Here is a 22149-nt window from a genome sequence, read left to right on the forward strand (position 1 = left end):
ATTTCAGACAAGGGGTTGTCCAGTCTCTTTGTGAAAGCCTTCAGTTTTGGGGCACCTACAACTTCCAAAGGTAAGGTGTTCCACTGGTTGATTATTCTCATTGTTAGGAAATTTCTCCTTAGTTAATAGGTTTAGTTAATATAAGTGCATTACTTATTTAAGAAGAGTGCATTTGTAAAGAAAACAACTGTCAGAGTTCCAAATAGCATCCAAAAGTAAATCAAAGTCCAAGGCAAAGTATTGCTCTAAGTTCCAATTTATGAAGAGAGCCATGTTGGCATATCTGCGAAAACCTGAATCTGAAAGCTTCCCAGTTTTCCCCACCCAGTTGAAAGTTCAAGATCTTGCCCCCACACCCACAAGTCCATCACATGGTCCAATCTCCCACTGCCATGCTGGCAGCTTCCACCCATCCAATTCCAGTGCAGAGGTGCAAAGACAAAGGATGACCTTGGTTTTCTAGAAAGAATTTTGTTATGGCTTCATATCATCTAACTCCGTACAATCCCCCCACCCGTTTTCCCACAATAGAAAATGCATAGTAGAATAATAGAAAGTGTGGCAGGCCAAAGATCCAAAAGAAAAGATGGCTGCAGCCCGAAAACAACAACCACCCATCCCCATACTTATTTTTTACTTATTCTTTTTTATTTATTTGTTCTGCACCAGAAGGCAGGACAAAAAGTAATGGGTGAAAATGTATCAAGGAGAGAAGCAACCTAGAACTCAGGAGAAATTCCCTGACAGTGAGAACAATTAACCAGTGGAACAGTTTCCCTTCAAAAGCAGTGAGTTCTCCATCAATGGAGGTTTTTAAGAAGAGGTTTTGATGGCCACTTGTCTGAAATAGTAAAAGGTCTCCTGCTCGAGCAGGGGGCTGGACTAAATGACCTCCAAGGTCCCTTCCAGCTGTCTTCTAGTTGATCCTTTCAACATGGAGGGGTTAGTTCTAATAGGACCTAGTTACTTGCGGGATCGTATCCTGCCCCATACATCCCTGCGACCAATTCGCTCTCACAGAGAGGGACTCCTCCGGGTGCCGTCCACTAAGCAGTGCCAGAGGGCGGTGCACAGGAGTAGGGCCTTCTCTGTGATGGGCCCAGCCCTCTGGAATGACCTCCCCCCCGACATCAGAACCACTACCGATCTCCGCTCCTTCCGCAAGAAACTCAAGACCCACCTGTTCCAACTAGCCGGCCTGGCCTGAATTGTAACTACATTCTCTAATCCCCCTGGACAATTTTAAACTTTAAATTAATTCTGACTTTTTGGGTATTTTAATTGTTTTAATCTTACTGTGTTGTTTTAACTCATGATTATTTATTTATGTATTGTAAAATGTTTTTGTATATACCTCCTCCTCGTCATTTGTTTGTATATTGAATTGTACGCCACCCCGAGTCCCTTTGTGGAGAGGGAGCGGCCTATAAATTGAATGAATGAATGAATGAATGAATGAATGAATGAATGAATGAATGAATGAATGAATGAATGAATAAATAAATAAATAAATAAATAAATAAATAAATAAATAAGACATAGAATAATAGGGTAGGAAGGGACCTTGGAGGCAGGAAGCTCCGTCCGAACATCCATAGGACTTACATGTAACCCAGGGACATTCCCGCAGATAAAAGTGACAAGGGAGAGGGGCCTTTCCTTTGCAGCGTTCAACTTTTCCATTTCTTAGGGCTGGAAGGGAACTTGGAGGTCTCTTAGTCCAACCCCCCTGCTCCAGATAGAAGATCTTACACCATCCTGGACCAATGGCTGTGCAATCTCTTCTTGAAAACCTCCAATGACGAAAGCACCCACAACTTATGAAGGACAGTTCCAAGCCGTTCCATCGATTAACTGTTCTCACTGCCAGGGAATTTCTCCTTAGGTTCCAGGTTAGATCAGTCCTTGATTAGTTTCCATCCATCGCTTCTTGTCTTGCCGTCTGGTGCTTTGGAGAAGAGGTTGATCCCCTCTTCTTTGTGAGAGCCCTTCAAGTACTGGGAGATTGCTATCGTGTCATCCCCAATCCTTCTCTTTGTTCGACTAGACCAGGGGTGTCCAAACTTGGGAACTTTAAGACTTGTGGACTTCAACTCCTGAAGTCCACAAGTCTTAAAGTTCCCAAGTTTGGACACCCCTGGACTAGACATACCTAGGTCCCTCAATTGTTCCTCTTGCTGATGAGCTGGGTGGATGAGGTCAGGTCAAGGCTGTGCTGAGATCTCTGAGTAGATTTAACTCCCTAAAAAGTGGGGCCAGGGATTGGATTGCAGCTATCATCTTGATTTGTTCTCCTGCTTTTTTTAAAGAAAAGTTTTTTTTATTTTTGGTTCTCCATATACAATTATAGCTAAACATTCACATAGTTATTATTCTTTTCTACATTCATCATTCTTACACATTTGTCATTTCATTTACAGGGTTATAGCATACCATCCCTCGCCTGTTTTGGCACCACGTTCTTTTCTCTTTCTTTTCTCCCTCCCTCCCTTCTCTACTTTCTTCCTTCCTCTCTCCTTTCCCTTCCTTCTTCCATTACCTCTCCCTTACTCTTCTCTTACTCTTCTCCTTCCAGCCCTCTCTCCTTCTCCCTTCCCTCTTCCCCTCCTCACCTCTATCTTCCTTCCCTCCTCTTCCTTTCCTCCTCTCTTCCTTTCTTTTTCTATTGTTGTAGGTGTCTCTTCCGGCTCTTAATTTTAATTTTCTTGGGGTGGTATTTCCGTAAACCCAAAAATAGTTGTCCCCTATTCTTCTCAAATCTATCCTAATTATGTTTTTTTCCCACCATTGTATCTTACTTTTGAAATATACTTATATATTATTATTTTCTTCCCTATTCCCCCCCTTCCCTTCCTTTTCTACTTAATGGCATATCATCTGGGTTCCATATCTTCCCCTTACTTTCTTCTCTGCATTTCTTTCTCTAACCATTCATAAAATCTTCCCCACGTCTTGAAGAACACCGATTCCTCTTTATCCTTTATTTTCAAAGTCAATCTGTTCATCTCAGCGGAGTCTAGAATTTTTTATTTATTATCTCCTCCTCTGCTGGTACTTTATTTAATTTCCAATGCTGAGCAAATACAATTCTTGCTGCTTGAGCAAGGGGTTGGACTAGATGACCTAACAAGGCCCCTTCCAACTCTGTTCATCTGTTAAAAAATCTGTTATTTCGACTCCTCTCCTGCAGATCCCCTGCAAGGTTCTCCCGAGTTCCCAGGTTGAGCTTTTTTAGCTTTGCTAAGTTTTTTTTTGGGGGGGGGGCTTCCTCTGATTGCGAAAAGCCAGAAAAAGTGAAGATGGTGGCCACAATCCCATGACTCAAGCCCCACCCACTTTATTACCTATGAAGGTTTTGATCACGGAGGCCACTTCTGAGCTGCCACTTTCACTTTTTGGCCTCCGTAGGCAGCCCTTCTGGATCTTTTGTCTCCAGTGTTCTGCTCCTTGCTGGCTTTAAAGAATAGCTTTCAACGCTCTCTTTTCTTTTCGTGAGGGAGCCGTTTCGTGTTCCCTTTTAATTTGACCACTGGATGTGCCTGTCTGTCTTTCTTTTCCTCTGCCTAAGCTTTGGCACAATGATTTCTTTTAATATATATCACTGCAGTGTTCACAAAAGGCCCGCCCGACTTCAGAAAGCCGCGTTTGTCTAAGCAAACAACAGGACGTTGGTTGAGTTGGGGACTCGGCCTTACAAATGCACAAAGCCAACATCAGGGAGCTGAACCCCATGCATGTTTCTTTTGGGAATGAGCCAAGGAGCCCCCTCCTCTCCTTTTCTCTCAGGCCCCCGTGTCCTCCTCCATTCGGAGTTCAGCCACAAATCTTCCCTGCTCTTTTCCAGTCGTAGCCTGAAAGAGCCATAATAACTGCACGCTTCCTGAGCATTGCATTGATTTGGGCCAAATATGGGCCCTGGCTTATTTGTTAATAAATTTAAGGTCATGAGGACATAATCGGTCGTGGAACTCTTGAGTCCAGGGCTCCCTCTTTTCGCTGCCTGTTCATTGATAGTAAAGGGGCATCCATTTGTTTCCCCAATTTCTGAATTATTAGGGGGCTGGAGGCAAATCTTATGAAGAACGGTTGCAGGAATTGGGTATGTCTGGTCTAATGAAAAGAAGGACTAGGGAAGACATGAGAGCAGTCTTCCAATACCTAAGGGGCTCCTACAAAGACGAGGGGAGTCAACCTATTTTCCAAAGCACCAAAAGGCAAGACAAGAAACAATGGATGGAAACTAACCAAGGAGAGAAGCAACCTAGAACTAAGGAGAAATATTCCTAACAGCAGTCAACCCATGGAGCAGAAGTTGCTTTCAGATGTTGTGGGTGATCCATTCACTGGAGGCTTTCAAGAACAGACTGGACTGCCATCTGTCAGAAATGGTGTAGGGTCTGGCTTCTCCATTGACTTTCCTTGTCAGGAGGTCCCAAAAAGGGATCACGTGACTTTTGGACACAGCAATGGTCATAAGTATGAACCCATTCCCAAGCATCTGAATTTTGATCACGAGACCATAGGAATGCTACAACAGTTGTTAAGTGTGAAAGACGGTCATAAGTCAACTTTCTCAATGCTGTTGTAACTTTGAATGGTCATTAAATGAACAGTTGTAAGGCCAGGACTACAAGCACATGTGCCACACAGCAATCTCGCAAGCAAGAGCAGCACCTCCTGCATTTTAGTGCAGTCGCACCAAGAAATGACCATCCCAGCCTTGCACAGTGAAGTTGTATATGCAAAGTGCACGTTCCTGATGAGTAGCTTGGCTTTCAAGAGTGTCAATCAAATCCTTCTCCCCATAGGAGACCCACGGAAGCTCCAAAACACCCCTCTTGCCTTCCAAGCTGCTAGGAATCTTCCTTTGCTTGAGGGTCTGCTTTGAGCAAAACATCTGGAGAAGTAGCTGGAACCTCGTTGAAACAAGACAAGGCAATATCTAGGGATGCAGTGAAAATCTTTCCTGGCAGAAGCATTGTTTCAAAATATTCTTTTCTCCTGCATAGTTCAAAGCCGTCATTAATTAAATATAACTTTAAACCATTTGAAGTTCCTGTCCTGAATTCCTTGCCTACCTTCTACCGCCTTCCTCTTCCCAAATGCAAGATTGTAATCAGAAACAGCCAGCAGAGTCAGAATAGAGCTGGAAGGGACCTTGGAGGTCTTCTAGTCCAACACCTGCTCAAGCAGGAGATCCTATATACAATTTCAGACAAGTGGCTGTCCAGTCTCTTCTTAAAAAACTCCAGCACTGATGGATCAACTTCTTGTGGCAACCAGTTCCACTGATAAATTGTTCTCACTATTAGGAAGTTTCTCCTTAATTCCAGGTTGCTTCTTTCCTTGATTAATTTCCATCCATTGTTTCTTGTCCTGCCCTCTGGAGCTTTGGAAAATAGCATCATCTTTGTGGCAGCCCCTCAAATATTGAAATACATCTTATTTAGTGACTGTCCAAAGTTACAACGGCACTGAAAAAAAGTTATTTAGGATCATTTTTCACATTATGACCGTTGCAGCATCCCCGTGGTCAGGAGATCAAAATTTGGATGCTTGGCAACTTAATACAATAGCAGAGTTGGAAGGGACCTTGGAGGTCTTCTAGTCCAACCCCCTGCCTAGGCAGGAAACCCTATACTGTTTCAGACAAATGGCTATCCAACATCTTCTTAAAGACTTCCAGTGTTGGGGCATTCACAACTTCTGGAGGCAACTTCTGTTCCACTGATTAATTGTTGTCACTGTCATGAAATTTCTCCTTAATTCCAGGTTGCTTCTCTCCTTGATTGGTTTCCATCTATTGGTTCTTGTTCTACCCTCAGGTGCCTTAGAGAATAGCTTGACTCCCTCTTCTTTGAGGCAACCCCTGAGATATTGGAAGACTGCTATCATGTCTCCCCTAGTCCTTCTTTTCATCAAACTAGACATACACAGTTCCTGCAACCGTTCTTCATATGTTTTAGTCTCCAGTCCCCTAATCATCTTTGTTGCTCTTCTCTGCACTCTTTCCAGAGTCTCAGCATCTTTTTTACATTGTGGTGACCAAAACTGAATGCAGTATGCCAAGTGTGGCCTTACCAAGGCCTTATAAAGTGGTATTAACACTTCATGTGATCTTGATTCTGTCCCTCTGTTTATGTAGCTTAGAGCTGTGTTGGCTTTTTTGGCAGCTGCTGCACACAGCTGGCTCCTATTTAAGTGATTGCCCACTAGGACTCCAAGATCCCTCTCACAGTTACTACTATTGAGCAAGGTACCACCTATCCTGTACCTGTGCATTTCGTTTTTCTTGCCTAAATGTAGAACCTTACTCTTTTCACCATTGAATTTCATTTTATTAGATAGTGCCCAATGTTCAAGTTTGTCAAGATCCTTCTGTATCTTTAGCCTATCTTCTGGAGTGTTGGCTATTCCTGCCAGCTTGGTGTCATCTGCAAATTTGATGAGTTCCCCATCTTGTTCATCTTTAGGATGGTTGAAGTGTCCTGGGATCATTATTTGTAATCTTCTGACAAGCAAAATCAAGGGTTAAGTCAGATTCACTTAACAACCAGTTACTAACTTAACAACTGCAGTGATTCACTTAACAACCGTGGCAAGAAAGGTCCTAAGTGGACCAAAACTGACTGAACAACTGTCTTGCTTAGAAATAGAAATTTTGGGCTCAATTTTTAAATGCCTGGAGATTCTCAGTCGTCCAGGTCATGGTTGTCTCAAAGATGCTTTTTGGAAGCTTCATCAGATTCTGGGGATGGAAGGATTAGTTCTGATAGAACCATCCAGCAAGAACTGATGAAGCTCCTTGGATGAGAAGCAAAGGGTCTTCTTCTTCCTCAAAGGAAGAAGCAGAGTCCAGTTGCCTTTTGAAAAAGCACCTTTGGGACAATTTGGACTCAATTGTGGTGGTATATTGAGGGCCACCTGTATTGGAATGACAGTTCCAGAATCTTTAAATGACCAGTGCCCATGTTGACCAAGAATCTTGGGAGTCCTAGGGCCATGATGGGGAACCTATGGCACACGTCCCAGAGGTGGCACTCAGAGCACTCTCTGTGGGCTGCTTTTCTGGTTTAAAGAACAGGCTGTTTGGAGGGATGTTTTTGTGCCTTTTTCATGCCGTTTTTCGGGCCATTTTTAGGCCGTTTGGGGGGCTGTTTCCATGCTGAAAAACAGTCCGAAAATGCCCCCAAAACAGCCTGAAAACAGCCCCAAAACGCCCAAAAAACCGGCATGCATGCATGCACTGGCCAGCTAGTCTTCGGGTTTCCAATGCTCCGGCACGCGAACATGCATGCGCTTGTACGCATGTTCCAGTTTGGGCACTCGGTGCCGAGAAGGTTCTCCATCACTGTCCTAGTGTCATCATGGAACCCACCAGTGAGCAAAGATCAACCGGTTGCCCAGAGCTAGCTTTCTTCGTGGGACTTTTTGGAACTACTGCCTGGAAGAAACACGAGCCTGGCTTTTTCTTGTAAATATGCAAGTTGAAAAGGGGGCAGATCAGTTTGCATCCAATTTAGACTGGTAGGTAAGTAGCAGGAGAAAATTATATATTACTCTTATATACGTTTCTCCCATCTGGCGTTAGATACGTCTGCCTGATGAAGACATTCTTATGGAAATGACTTCCAACAGCACAATTATACCTTTTAGAAATAAAATTCGGCAAAGGACCCCTTAGGGCTGTGGATTTTTTTTTACCTGACTAATAGCTTCACGTTCATTAAGATAGAAAAATAATATTTGATTTTTGTAGTAGGATTGAACCTTTCTTTGTGTTTAGCTTGATTGGCTGATTCTTCGATTTATCGATTTACTTGGAGTAAATTGCTGTCTGGAATTCTGCTTGTTTTAGATATAATTCATCCAGTTTGCTGCCTTTCTTGCAAAATTAATGTTTTTAAATTGTACAAAATGTAGAGTAGAACAGTTCTAGAAGAGTTTATTCTACCCTTTCTGTCTCTTGCTTATTCAGATTTAAATTAGAACAAATTAGGCAATTTGAAGCTGGTGTGTGCTATAAAATGAGCTTGAAATTTCAGCCTTCTGATTGTGGTGGACTATGCAGTTTCACCTTCTCCTCACCTTTGATGGAACTTCTACAAAGTTTTTTTAAATATATATTTTGTGCAAAGTTCTTTACATAAGCTCAAAGAAATGCGCAGAGAGGTACTGAAATAAAGCCAAATTAAGTCAGATCTTTTAAGGACACTACCTGTTGATTCCTTTATTAATGGTCTCTCTAAAGAAGGATTCAGATAATGTGATTTTTTAAAAAGAAGCTAATGCTGTTTGTCTTGGAAACCAAGAATAGTCTTGGTGTTTGAGAACAGCCAAAATGCTGACATTTCAGTTCTGAAAGCAGAGATGCTAAAATTCAGTATTAATGTTTTGGCCTGGATACTCTTTACTTCTGTAGAGGGTTCTTCATTTGTGGTCAGAGTTCTGGAAAGACATATTCATGTATGCTCAATGGCAGAGTTTTCTTCTTCTTCTTCTTCTTCTTCTTCTTCTTCTTCTTCTTCTTCTTCTTCTTCTTCTTCTTCTTCTTCTTCTTCTTCTTCTTCTTCTTCTTCTCCTCCTCCTCCTCCTCCTCCTCCTCCTCCTCCTCCTCCTCCTCCTCCTCCTCCTTTTTCTTCTTCTACCTCCTCCCCTCCTCCTCCTCTCTTGTGTTGGGGGTTTGAGACTGGTTCATTCTGGATTCTGGCCAAGGCCTAGCCAAAATTCATGTCCATTGCTTGACTGTGGAAATCATGTCAGGAAAAGGATTTACTTTCGGTTTTAGCTAGAGGCATCCCGAAGGATCCCTCTGGATGTCTTCCAAAGTGAAGTCCTCCTGTGGCCTTTCTTCAAAACTGAAAAGTTACAGTAATAGAATTAAACAGAGTTGGAAGGGACCTTGGAGATCTCCTAGTCTAACCCCCTGCTCAATCAGGACACCTGATACAATTTCAGACAAATGGCTGTCCAGACTCTTCTTCAAAGCCTCCAAGTGATGGATCATCCACAACTTCCAGAAGTAAGCCATTCCACTGGTTAATTGTTCCCACTGTCAGGAAATTTCTCCTTAGTTTTAGGAGGTGCTTCTCTCCTTGGTTAGTTTCCATCCACTGCTTCTTGTCTTGCCTTCTGGTGCTTTGGAAAATAGGTTGTCCTTAGGGAGCTAGGGAGGCTTCAGATGGATGGTGAAAGGGGTCATGTAAGCCTTAAGATCATCTTCTCCCATGAGGACCTATTGGGAGAATCCTCTGGCCAAAGGCTTCTCTGTTCCTGTTTCTTTTCAATCCCAAAGGGATTGGGATCTCCTCTTGTTGAGCTTTTCAACAAGTGCTGTGCTACTGCCGTCACTAATTGGGAGCTCGGACCTTGGGAAGCCACAGGCAACTGTCCTCTCCTTAGAAAATGTTTTTCCCAGTAATAACATATGGGTGTCAGAGTTGGACTATAAGGAATTGATGCTTTCGAATTGTGGTGTTTAAAAAGTCTCTTTAGAGTCCCTTGGGCTATAAGGAGACCCAATCAGTCCACCCTAAAGGAAAACAATCCTCTTCTTTGGAAGGCCAGATACCAAAGCTGAAGCTCAAACACTTTGGCCACCAAATCAGAAGAGAGGACTCCTTGGAGAAGTCCCTGATGTTGGGAAGGATGGAAGGCAAAAGGAGAAGGATGAGGCAGAGGATGAGATGGTTAGATAGTGTCTTTGACGCAAAGAACATGAATTTGGGTAAACTCTGGGAGACACTGGAGGTGGAGTGTTGGACTGTTGTTGTCCGTAGGTTGATGTCCGTAGGATTGTGAGGAGTCAAATACAACTTGGCTACTGAACAACAACAATGTATGGCTATGAGAGTTGGAGCATAAGGAAGGCTGAGCATCGAAGAATTGATGCTTTTGAATGGTGGTCTTGGAGAAGACCTTTGAGAGTCTCTTGGGCTGCAAGGAGACCCAATCGGTCCATCCTAAAAGAAATCAACCCTGATTGTTCCTTGGAAGGACAGATCCTGAAGCTGAAGCTCAAACACTTTGGCCACCAAATGAGAAGTGAAGAAGACCCTGATGTTGGGAAAGATGGAAGGCAAAAGGAGAAGGGGACGGCAGAGGATGAAATGGTTAGATGGTGGAGACAGTGGAGGCATTCTGTGGCCCATGGGGTCACGAAGAGTCAAACGCAACTTAGAAACTGAACAACAGCAAATAGAAAATGTGGAGAGGTCTTTGATGTCCAGTATCCTTCAGAGGTTTGGGTCGGAGGTTTGGCTTTAGTGAAGCAGAAACCCAAATCCTGCGTTGTCCTACAAGTGTTGTGGGGAAGGTCTCCTGCCTGAAGGGACTAAAAAACGGAACGGTTGTAGACGAGACATGAAGAATCTTTAAACTTTGTTTTCTGGCTGGTATTCCTGAAGTCTTACTTACTTTACCTTTAGGCAGTTGGAAACTGGATTCTCAGGGGGTAAAAGGAATGGATACAGTATACTCTAAGAATAAAATAACGGGAGAGAGGACTAGAAGCTTAAAACCAGGGATCTGCGAGCATTAGAATCAAATTAATGAGTCCTTCGCCACAAAACTTCCATTCACGTTTTCCTTTTGAATATCACTCTTCTCAGAAACCCAATTTAGGAAGTAAAGTTTTATTTATTGCTCTTGTTGAAAAAAATGATTTCTGGAAATCACTCCAGGATTTTAGAGCATATCTCGCTCCCTCTCTCAAAAGTATATCCCAGCATAAATCACCTTCTTGACTCTTCTATATCAGTGATGGAGAACCTTTTCAGCGCCAAGTGCCCAAACCAGAAGCCTATGCACACACCAGAATGCCAGAAACCCAAAGACCAGCTGGCCGGCCCAAGCATGCCTGTTTTTTGGCCAGCGATGGCAGATTGGGGGCCATTTTCAGGCCATTTTGTGGCCATTTTTTAGGCATTTGTGACCCAGAAAATGGGCCAAAAATGGCCTGGAAACGGTTCAGAAAATGGCCTTAAACTGGCCCCAAAACAGCCTGAAAATGGCCCCAAAACCAGCATGAAAACAGCCTGGAAACTCGCCCCCAAACAGCCTGAAAATGGCCCAAAAAGCAGCCCGAAAACAGTCTGGGAAATGGCCTGAAAATGGCCTGTTTTTGACCATTTTGGGGGCTGTTCTTGGTCTGTTTTCTGGCACCTGTGAAGATCAGCTGGCCAGTGTGCATGTGCGCATTGGAAAGTAGAAGAGCTGCTGGTGACGGCGCACTTGTCCCCAGAGAGGGCTGTGCCTGCCACCTCTGGCACACATGCCATAGGTTCCCCATCACATTTCAATATGATTGGATTGTTCTTCTAGGAACATAAGCCCAAATAGTCTTTTCCACATCTGTAAATATACGTTTTCTTTTGTCTCTTCAACCATGGTTCCTGTATCACTTGGAGTGCATACTTGTCAACTCCCTCAAAGTCTTCCGTGTCCAAATGTTCTTGGTGTTGAGAAGACCAGAGGTTGAGATACGATATGATTTTGTACTTGACCTATCAGATAGGATGCTTAGCTCATACTTAAAGATTGAAGATCCTTCAAAAACCTTGCACAAACTGGCTTGGCCAGAACTTTGTTGCAATTGTATCATGCCTTCTTCTTCTGTATTGTACACTAGGTGATAACCCAGCATTGCCCGGGTATTTATTTATAGGGAGGAAATGTCCAGACCAAACATAATTTCCAATCTTGGATTTTTCCCCTTACCCAAGGGAGCCCCCTTGTGGAGTACTGTGAAGCCATTACTATGGCAACTCCACTGCTCTGTATAGTAGAAGCCATTTTACGGCAGTACAGTAGAAGCCATTTGAAGGCACAACAGGCTGTATCTTAACAGAACACACATCCCGAGGGGTGTTAGGGGTATTTTACCCCCACAGTATTTTTCTCCAGAGAGTAAGTCATCTGAGCACCAAGTTTGGTTGAAATTGCTCGAGGCATTCCAGAGTTATGCTGGAACACACACACAGAGACACACACAAACAGAGACACACACACAGACACACACACACACACACATATGTGTGTGTGTGTGTGTGTGTGTTGTATTTGTACTGATAAATAAATAAAGGGAGACTAGTATAGATCTATTTCGAGCTAATTAGCCCTCATCAGCTAGCCATACCCTTACTGGGATTTGAACCTGGGCTGTATTATATCTTAGGCAGGAGTCTTAGCCACTAAGCCACAGGCTCTGTTCCTTATCAGTAACACAAATACATACATACATACATACATACATACATACATACATACATACATATATATATGGATTGATATTTGGTGGTTCATACCTTGTGGTCATCCAGGAAAATATGATGTGAGATTAAGTCCTCAGATAGGTCACTTAAGTTGATATTGATGGCCTTTTCAGAATTATAGACATTAGGAGTGGCATCTAAATATAACTAACACTGTCACTGATACAGGAAAAATAGACTCAGTGTTTCTCAACCTTGGCAACTTGAAGATGTCTGGACTTCAACTCCCAGAATTCTGGGAGTTGATGTCCGGACATCTTCAAGTTGTCAAGGTTGAGAAACACTGGACTAGATGAACATCAACCACTATTCCACCTCTGGTGGTTCAAACACAATAGCTGATTCCAACTCATGAAAGCTACAATCTCCCTCCAGTTCTTATTTCTTTTATTTGATTTTATTATTTGGAAGCTGTTTATTTCTCTGCTTGGGTTTGAATTTTCAGATATGTGGAACTTTCCATCTGCTTGTTTTTATAGCAGTTGATCAATTCTAGGACAAAAAAACCCTGCCAATTCCTTTGTAAATTGAGTGACTATATTTTGAAAAATCCTAAATGCATTTAAAAAAATCTGTTAAAATGTTTTATATAAATAGCCCAAAAATATAATCATGAATGTAATTTCCATCCATCCTTTTCTTGTTAATATGCAAGAAATATGCAGGAATAGTATAGGGTCTCCCACTCGAGCAGGGGGGTCAGACTAGAAGACCTCCAAGCTCCCTTCTGACTGTTATTCTGTTAATCATTGGAATGACTTGCCTCCTAGAGTTCTGGGTGCTCCATCACTGGAGGTCTTCAAGAAGAGATTAGAGAATCATTTGTCCAGGAGGGGATAAAGTTTCTTACCTTGAGCATGGGGTTGGATTAGAAGACCTCCAAGGTCCCTTCCAGCCCTATCATTCTAGGACTCTGTGTTCTATTAAAGCTGGTAGTATGACAAGATGCCACTAGACTTTTGATTTTGGGCTAATATAGACTAACATGGTTCTCCTCCTAATGGGAATAGACTTAGTAATTGGCTGTCTGTAGAAGTCATAAATCCAGAAGGGTCAATGGATAAAGACTGTGAGGTTGATGGGACAGCAGTCTGGATATTAATGGAGTCTGGATTAGTGCAAAGGACAGCGGGGAAGAAGAAGAAAAAAATGAAACAAAACATGAACAAAACACATCCCTGCCATCTTGAAGTGTGGTGGAGTGTGGTGAATTATAGCATCTGCTGCCTGAAATCGAATAATGATAGGAGACTATAAAAGAGACTGATTCACATTTTAATGGAGTTCATGAGTGTATATCTGTTTACTTAATACTAAAACCCTTGTTCCAATTTTGGCTGAAAATTAATCTGAAAAAGCTCTGACAAAAGGGGTGATGTATAGGGCTCACACGGAATTCTACATGCCCTCCAGTACCTATTCAGATTATATTTGACGGCAAGAATACATTTTTATTAGAAATGGACTATAGAACCCAAAAGAAAGAAGAATCTTCCTGACTTACTGTCAGGGTTCCAAATAGCATCCAAAAGTAAAGTCCAAGGCAAAGTATTGCTCAAAGTCCCAATTTATTAAGAGAGCCATGTTGGCCCATCTGGGAAAACCCGAATCTGAAAGCTTCCCGATTTTCCCCACCCAGTTGAAAGTTCAAGATCTTGCCCCCACACCCACAAATCCATCATATGGTCCAACTTTGCACTGCCATGCTGGCAGTTCCTCCCATCTAGTTCCGGTCAGATGCAGAGATGCAAAGACAAAGGATGACCTTGGCTTTCTAGAAAGGAATGTAGTTATGGCTGCATATCATCTAACTCCGTACAATCTCCCCTCCCATTTTCCCACAATAGAAAATGCATAGTAGAATAATAGAAAGTGTGGCAGGCCAAAGATCCAAAAGAAAAGATGGGTGCAGGTCTGACACTTACAGTGATTAATCAGTGGAACAATTTGCCTCCAGAAGTTGTGGATGCCCCGTCACTGGAGGTTTTGAAGAAGAGATGGATGGGTATTTGTAGGAATGGTACAAGGCAGGGGTGTCCAATTTTAAGACTTGTGAACTTTGACTCCAGAATTCCCTAGCCAGACACATTGGCTGGAGAATTCTGGGAGTTGAAGTCCACAAGTCTTAGAGTTGCCAAGATTGGACGCTCTCTGGTATAGGGTCTCCTGCTTCAGGAGAGGGTTGGACTAGAAGACCTCTGAAATCCCTTCCAGCCCTATCATTCGGTGATTCTAAGCTTGTGTTTTTTTGGTAGTATGACAAGACGCCATTAGATTTCTGATTTTTGGCTAATATAGACTAACATGGCTCTCCTCCTAATGGGAATAGACTTAGTGATTGGCTGTCTTTAGAAGTAATAAATTCAGAAGGGTCAATGGATAGATTTGATGGGACATGGATATTCCCCATATTTATTTATTTTATTTATTTTAATTTGTCAACAAGTGCAAGGAAACAAGGAGGAAAAACACATGAAAAAATGGCACAAATAAATGGATAAAAATAAGCAAAACATAGCCATACACACACAAAAAGTGTACATATAAATGGGAGAGTAGGACAGGGATGGTAGGCACATTGGTGCGCTTATGCACGCCCCCCTAGGGACCTCTTAAGAAACGCGTAAGGTCCACGGTAGACAGCTTAAAGCAGGGGTGTCCAAACTTGGCAACTTTAAGACTTGTGGACTTCAAATCCCAGAATTCCCCAGCCAGCAGAGCTGGCTGGGGAATTCTGGGAGTTGAAATCCACAAGTCTTAAAGTTGCCAAGTTTGGACACCCCTGGCTTAAAGTAAAAGGTATGGGGATTAGAGGAACTAACAACAGGATTGGGTAGGGTGTTCCACACGTTTACTACTCTATTGCTGAAATCGTTTGTTTGTCAAAATATTGACTGGGGAATTCTGGGAGTTGAAGTCCACGAGTCTTAAAGTTGACAAGGTTGGACACCACTGGTATAAGGTCTCCTGCTGGAGCAGGGGTTGGACTCGAACACCCCCAAGGTCCTTTCAGCTCTTTGATTTATGTTCTATCTTACAAAATAATGAATTAATAGCCTTTTCAATCACGAAATCAGTTCTTCCTGAGCACTGTTTTAATCCCATTTCCTGATTTCTTCAGATCCCCTTCATATCCTTGAGAAAGCTTGCAGCAAACCATGTGTCACCTCCTCCACCTCCAAGAGATTCAATGAAATGTGAAATGTTTCGATGAAAACTCTGGGATAGAAACGATAAACTAACAATGGCAACTACGTACAAGGAAGCCCTGTATAAAATGTTTTACAGGTAGCATTTGCCACCGGCAAGATTAGCAGAGATGTTTAAAAACATGTCCACCAAATGTTGGAAATGCAATCAGATACCAGGTTGGTACTATCATATGTGGTGGACATGTCAAAAGGCAAAAGAATTTTGAACAAAAACACATACACGGTTCCTTTGAATGATAAAGCAACATATAGATTTAAAACCAGAAATATTTCTGTGAGGTATACTGCCAGAAAAATATGACAATGAGAATGTATATTTGATATTACATGTTTTGACAGCACCGAGAATTGTATTTGCACAACATTGAAAAAAATGAAGAAACTCCTACAGATGAAAATATAATTTAAAAAAATATTAGATTGGATGGATCGGTTAACATTAAAGCAGGGGTGGGTTCCTGCCAGTTTTAAGCTCTTCTATAGAAGAGATTCCACAAATCTCCAGTGCCGTTTAGAACCGGTTCCAGCTTCCTCCCCCCGCCCATCCGACAATCATTAAGATGAAGAGCAAGAAGAGGAATTCTGGGAGTTGAAGTCCACAACACTTAAAGCTATCAAGTTTGAACACTCCTGGGTTTTTTTTCTAAAGGGTTAGGGGTGCAAGGGTCTTGTAACTTGACAGCTTTAAGACTTACGTGCTTCAATGCCAGAGTTCCTGAGCCAACATTTTGGTTGCTAAGCAAGAGCGTTGTTAAGTGAGTTTCACCACATTTTACAAGTTGCCCACGCCCAGCCAGTCACATGGCTGGCAAGCCACTCCCACTCGATCACATGGCTGGCAAGCCACTCCCACCCAGTCACATGGCCGGCAAGCCACTCCCGCAAAGCAGGCCACACCTACAGAAGAGGTTCTAAAAAAATTGAAACCCGCCACTGCATTAAAGATGAAGGAGAGTTGACAGTTCTCTTTAAAGGATCTTCCTGTTGTTGTCGTTGTTTCAGGTTGTGATCAGGACCACTGGGGCCCCCACTGCAGCAACCCTTGCCAGTGCCGGAATGGAGCTCTGTGCAACCCCATCACTGGCGCCTGCGTGTGTGCACCGGGATACAAAGGATGGCGCTGCGAGGACCTGTGCGAGCCGGGAACGTACGGGAAAGGCTGCCTGCTCAAGTGCCAGTGTCACAATGGGGCAACCTGTGACCACAACACAGGAGAATGTCATTGTGCACCTGGATACACAGGAGTTTTGTAAGTCAAGGGTCTGTGGACTTTACGTTCAGGGGAAGCAGTAGCTAGTTTTAAACCAGGAAATTGTGAGTTAAACCAGGAAATTGTGAGTTCAAGTCCTGCTGTAGGCATGAAGCCAACAGGGCCAGTTGTTTTCTCTCAGCCCTAATAGCAATAGCAACAGAACTTAGACTTACTGTATTTTTTGGAGTATAAGACGCACCTGAGTATAAGAGGCACCAAGATTTTGAAGAGGCAAATTAAAAAAAAAAGTTTTTGCACTCTGCAGACCTCTCAAAAACAACCCGTTTTTGTGAAAATGGGGCCTGTTTTTTGTCAAAAAAGGGGCATGCATAGCCTTTAGGAGGCTTATAGGGTGCTCTTGGGGGCTGGAGGGGAAAATGAGCAAAAACACCAGCCTGTTTTTCACTCATATTTGCCTTCCCCAGCCCCCAGGAGCACTCTGGAAGCCTCCTAAAGACTATGCATGTCCATTTTTGCAAAGGGGGCGGGGTTTCAGGAGGCCAAAAATGCTGTATTCAGTGTATAAGATGCAGCCAGATTTTCACCCTCTTTTCTGAGGGAAAAAGGTGTGTCTTGTACACCAAAAAATATGGTATATACCGCTTCACAGTGCTCTACAGCCTCTCTAAGCGGTTTGCAACCTCCTCCACCTACGTATTTAATTATTTAACTGTTTTATGTATGTGTTTTATAATGCATTTTAGTGACTGTACACCGCCCCGAGTCCCTTTCGGGAGAGGGGGTGGTCTATAAATACGAATAATAAATAAATAATAAATAAATAAATACAGAGTCAGCCTCTTGCCCCCAACAATCTGGGTCCTCATTTTACAGACTTCAGAAGGATGGAAGGCTGACTCAACCTTGAGCCTGGGGAGATTCGAACTGCCCAATTGCAGGCAGCCGGCAGTCAGCAGAAGCAGCCTGCAGTACCGCACTCTAACCACTGCGCCACCGAAGAAGAAAACAAGGGCAAACCATGATTAGAAATGGGTTTAGAAATCGCCTAGAAATGCCAGGAAAATTGCAGGGACTTGCCCCAGATAGTTGCCAGGAGTCAACCCTGATTAAAACGCACAAAATAATACTCAGGACAGCTTATCCTTATCTCCAAACATCATCAAACAGCATCATCTGCCTATCCCATGTATCCGGGGCCCGTGGGAAGAACTCGATAGGTGGACAAAAATTGCAAACCCAGTCTGAGCATCAACTAACTGTGCAGCAACTCATAATAACAACTACTTAGAGTTGAGCGGGAGGTCTGTTAATGGCCTGGCTGCTCACAATGTACCACATCCCATCGCTATCCTCTAGAGCAATGATGGTGAACCTTTTGGGCACCAAGTTCCGAAAATGGAGCATGGGTATGCGCTTGTCAGGGCCACAACCCGGGAGAGGGGCTGGCCAGGGGACATGTGCACTCCAGAAAATAAACTTGCAGTTTCTGGTGCATGCAGGCACGCCACCCAGCTAGTCTTCTGGTTACTGGCACACATGCGCACACAACGATCAGCTGGCCGGCACGCATGCTCACGTCAGAAAGGGGAAAACCAGCTCTTCCAGTTTCTGGCACTGCCGCATGCACGAAGGCCAGCTGATCATCACACGCGCATGCATGCGCACCAAAAACCTGGAAGAGGAACGGGCAGCACCGTGTGTGTCAGGCGACACGGCTCTGCGTGCCACTCTGGGCACGCATGCCAATGGTTCGCCATCACGGTTCTAGAGTGAAAAAATATCCCATCTTCTGCATAGGGTGTCAACAAGCATTTTGGGGTTCAATGAAGTCCGCAACTTTCTTTAACAACATTAAAATGATAATTAACATTAAAAGGTTAATTGTCCTCCCTCTTGGGAAGTTCCTCCTCAATTCCTTACGCTTCCTATCCGTGCATGCTCATGGAGCATGGGGCAGAAGTGACATCACACATGTCACCACAGCATTCTGACGCCACCGCGGCTTCCAAGCAGCCCCCAATGCCAATGGTGCTTTAATAGACCTATCATTCCCTGTGAATTGATCTGGCAGGAGGAAGCCTTTGTTTTTCTCAGTTCAAAAGTGCTTCCCTGAGACAGGGACCATTGATTTCGCTTTCCTCGTAAATATTTATAAATGTTGTTGTTTATTGGGAACATTAGGGATCTGGGACAGATTAGAAATTCATAAAACAAGTGCTTCCGTGTGTGTGTGCATGCGTGCGTGCGTGCCGCAACCTCTTCATGAGTCCATCCATCCAAATTTTCGATATGTCTGTTGAATTGATCCTTCCTGACTTCTCCAAGTTTTATTTAGTTTCCCAACCTCGGACGCAGATGTGAGGTTTTCTCGAGGGATTCTCAGACCGTAGTAAATCCCCTCTCTTTGCGGTCTGCTCTTAGGGACAGAGGTTTGTTTTTGTTAACGTTTAAAAACATGGAACTCCACCAGGGTAGATGGAGAAATTGATGGGGCTCGATGTTATCCCTAATCGTTCAAGGTTACAATGAAAAAAAGTGACTTATGACCATTTTACACTCTGTTGCAACCTCCCTGCAGTCACGTAATCAAAATTCAGATACTTGGCAATTGATTCATATTTATGAAGGTTACATTATCCCAGGATCATGCAATGAGGGAACATAGGTTTCCTTCATCCCTGGAGGCTTTCAAGAAGAGACTGGGCTGCCATCTGTCAGAAATGGAGTAGGGTCTCCTGTGTGGGCGGGGAGTTGGACAAGATGACCCACAAGGTCCCTTCCAACTCTGATATTGTGTTATATTGAGACTTTGGAAAGAGTGCAAAGAAGAGCACAAAGAGCTAAAATATATGAAGAATAGTTGCAGGAACTGGGCATGGCTAGTCTAGTGACGAGAAGGACCAGGGGAGACAGGATAGCAGTCTTCTAATGTCTGAGGTGCTGACGCAGAGAGGAAAGGGTCAGGCTATTTGCCAAAGCACCTGAAGGCCAGACAAAGGAACAATGGATGGAAACTAAACAAGGAGAGAGTCAACTTTGAAATAATTTTCTGACAGTGAGAACAATCAACCCATGGAACAGAAGTTGCCTTCGGAAGTTGTGGGAGCTTCATCACTGGAGGCTTTCAAGAAGAGACTGGGCTGCCCCCTGTCAGAAATGGTGTAGGGTCTCTTGGGGTTGGATTAGATGACCTACAAGATCCCTTCCAACTTTGTTAGTGTGTTAAATCTGATAATAAGGAATCCATCAAACGATTTGAAATGTTTTCCTTCTGCTTTTGGGGATGTTGTGGATTCTTTCAATCGGAGGGGAAGATTGCACACTTACTCTTTAAAACTGACTCTGGCCAGAATTGGTTCTTTTGCGGATTTCCTGGGTGAAAAATATGCATGTCTGGCCATCATGATTCAGTGGGATTTGTGTTAACCCGTACTCACATCCCACGCATAAAGACACTTGTACTCTTCCTATATCTGGTAGGCCAGTGATGGTGCCAAAAAGTGAGCACTTCGCACTCGTTTGGGCCGCGACCAGGAAGAGGAGCTACCCAGGCGGCATGTGCGCACCAGAAAATGAACTTCTGGTTTCTGGCACAAAAGCCAGCTGATTGTCGTGTGCGCATGCGTGACAGAAACCCAGAAAAGGAATGGGTGATGACATGGAGACATGGCGCCACGTGCCACTTTGGGCATGCATGTCACAGGTTCGCCATCGCGGTGGTAGGCTATACAGGTAGTCCTTAAATTATGACCACAATTGAGCCCAACATTTCTGTTGTTAAGTGAGTTTTGCCCCATTTTATGACCTTTATTGCCACAGTTGTTAGCTGAATCGCCACAATGGATTTAACAAAGTTAGTAAGATGGTTGTTAAGTGAATCCCTCCCCCCCTTTTGTGGTCAGAAGGTTGCAAAAGGGGATCATGTGACCCCAGGACATTGCAACCGTCATACGTATGAGCCAAGCATCTGAATTCTGATCACATGTTCAGGCGGATGCTGCAACAGTCATAAGTGTGAACAACAGTCATAAGTAACTGACCATTTTTTTAGCTGCCGTTCTAACTTTGAATGGTCACTACATGAACTGATGTATGTCAAGGACTTAAAATATTTTTCAGAGTATAAGACGCACCTTTTTCCCTCAAAAAAGAGGGTGAAAATCTGGGTGTGTCTTATACACTGAATACAGCATTTTTTGACTCCCGAAACCCCACCCCCTTCACCAAAATGGCCATACATACCTTTATGGAGGCTTCCGGAGTTCTCCTGGGGGAAACGGGCCACTTTTGGGAGGTCTGCAGAGTGCAAAAACTTTTTTTTAATTTGCCTCTTCAAAATCTTGGTGCGTCTTAGACCTGTATTTCATCTACTCTTTATTTTGTAACAGGAACCTTAAACCTTTCGAAAGCCTCAGCTGGGATTTGGGAGGCTTCAACTTGTGGCTGTCCATTTTCTGAAAGAGGGAAACCTTGAAAAATAAAATAGATTTTCCGCGAGCCAGAGTGCTGATTTTCTTTGGGAATAAAGACCTGTTAACGTAAACCAAAGGTTTTGAAAGAAAACCTGTCCCTTTCTGAGCAATAAATATTGGCTACCTACATTTTGCCCTCCACGCTGTCGACGGGATTGGGCTGCATGATGGATGACTTGTGTGGGCCTGGGAGCAACGGTGCTGTAATTTACAACATTCTTTTGTCTCTCTTTCTATTCCATCTCGGTTGCTGGTTCCTTCTCCTTTCCTCGCAACCCACCCGAACAGTTGCGAAGAGCCGTGTCCCCCAGGCAGCCACGGAGTGCAGTGCGAACAGCGATGCCCCTGCCAGAATGGAGGAACCTGTCACCACATCACGGGAGAATGCACCTGCCCCCCAGGATGGATGGTGGGTAACATTGGAGCACCCTTGCAAAGCGAGAGACTAGAAGAATTGTAGCTCAAGGTTGAACGGTGGGGCCCTCGGTGCTCTCTGAGCTTGGTGGCCTTTTGCAGAGGTTTCCTTTGCAAAGTAGGTGACATCACTGGCACTGATGATGTTCCCTAGTTGGGTAAGGAGACGTCTGCAAGAAAACTGCCAAGCTCAGAGAGCACTGTGGACCTCACACCTGCAAAACACAAGCCTTATAATGTTTGTCAGAATATAACGGAATGGAATGGAAGAGAATAGAAAACAAAACAAAAGAATAGAAAAGAAAAGAACAGAGAATAGAATAGAAAATAATAGAAAAGAACAGAGAATAGAATAGAAAATAATTGAATAGAAAATAATAGAAAAGAAGAAAAGAACAGAATATTCTGTGGGCACACCTGCTGTTGCCAGTTGCTCTTCTGGTTTCCGGTGTGTGTTTGTGCCCTGGCCAGCTGGTCTTTGAGTGTGCCAGAGCGCCGGAAATCTGAAGACCAGTTGGCAAGTGCGCCTGTGCATGCTGGCCGCCTGGTCTTTGGGTTTCTGGCGT

The 22149-nt window shown here is 43.6% G+C and overlaps 1 protein-coding gene across 4 annotated transcripts in view; it reads left to right on the top strand.

Moving 5' to 3' along the window:
* MEGF11 (multiple EGF like domains 11) overlaps positions 1 to 22149 on the top strand; it is a 669285-nt gene that overhangs the window by 409563 nt on the left and 237573 nt on the right. For 3 of the 4 annotated variants that reach the window (XM_081965210.1, XM_081965211.1, XM_081965212.1), the window contains exons 7-8: positions 16487 to 16733; positions 21458 to 21578. In XM_081965210.1, coding sequence (XP_081821336.1) covers positions 16487 to 16733; positions 21458 to 21578 — 368 coding nt within the window. Of the gene's footprint in view, positions 1 to 16486; positions 16745 to 21457; positions 21579 to 22149 lie in introns of all 4 variants that reach the window. The other variant, XM_081965213.1, reaches the window with a different exon arrangement.

Source organism: Natrix helvetica (genome assembly GCF_964273705.1).
Source record: "Natrix helvetica genome assembly, chromosome: 12".
Classification (NCBI taxonomy): domain Eukaryota; kingdom Metazoa; phylum Chordata; class Lepidosauria; order Squamata; family Natricidae; genus Natrix; species Natrix helvetica.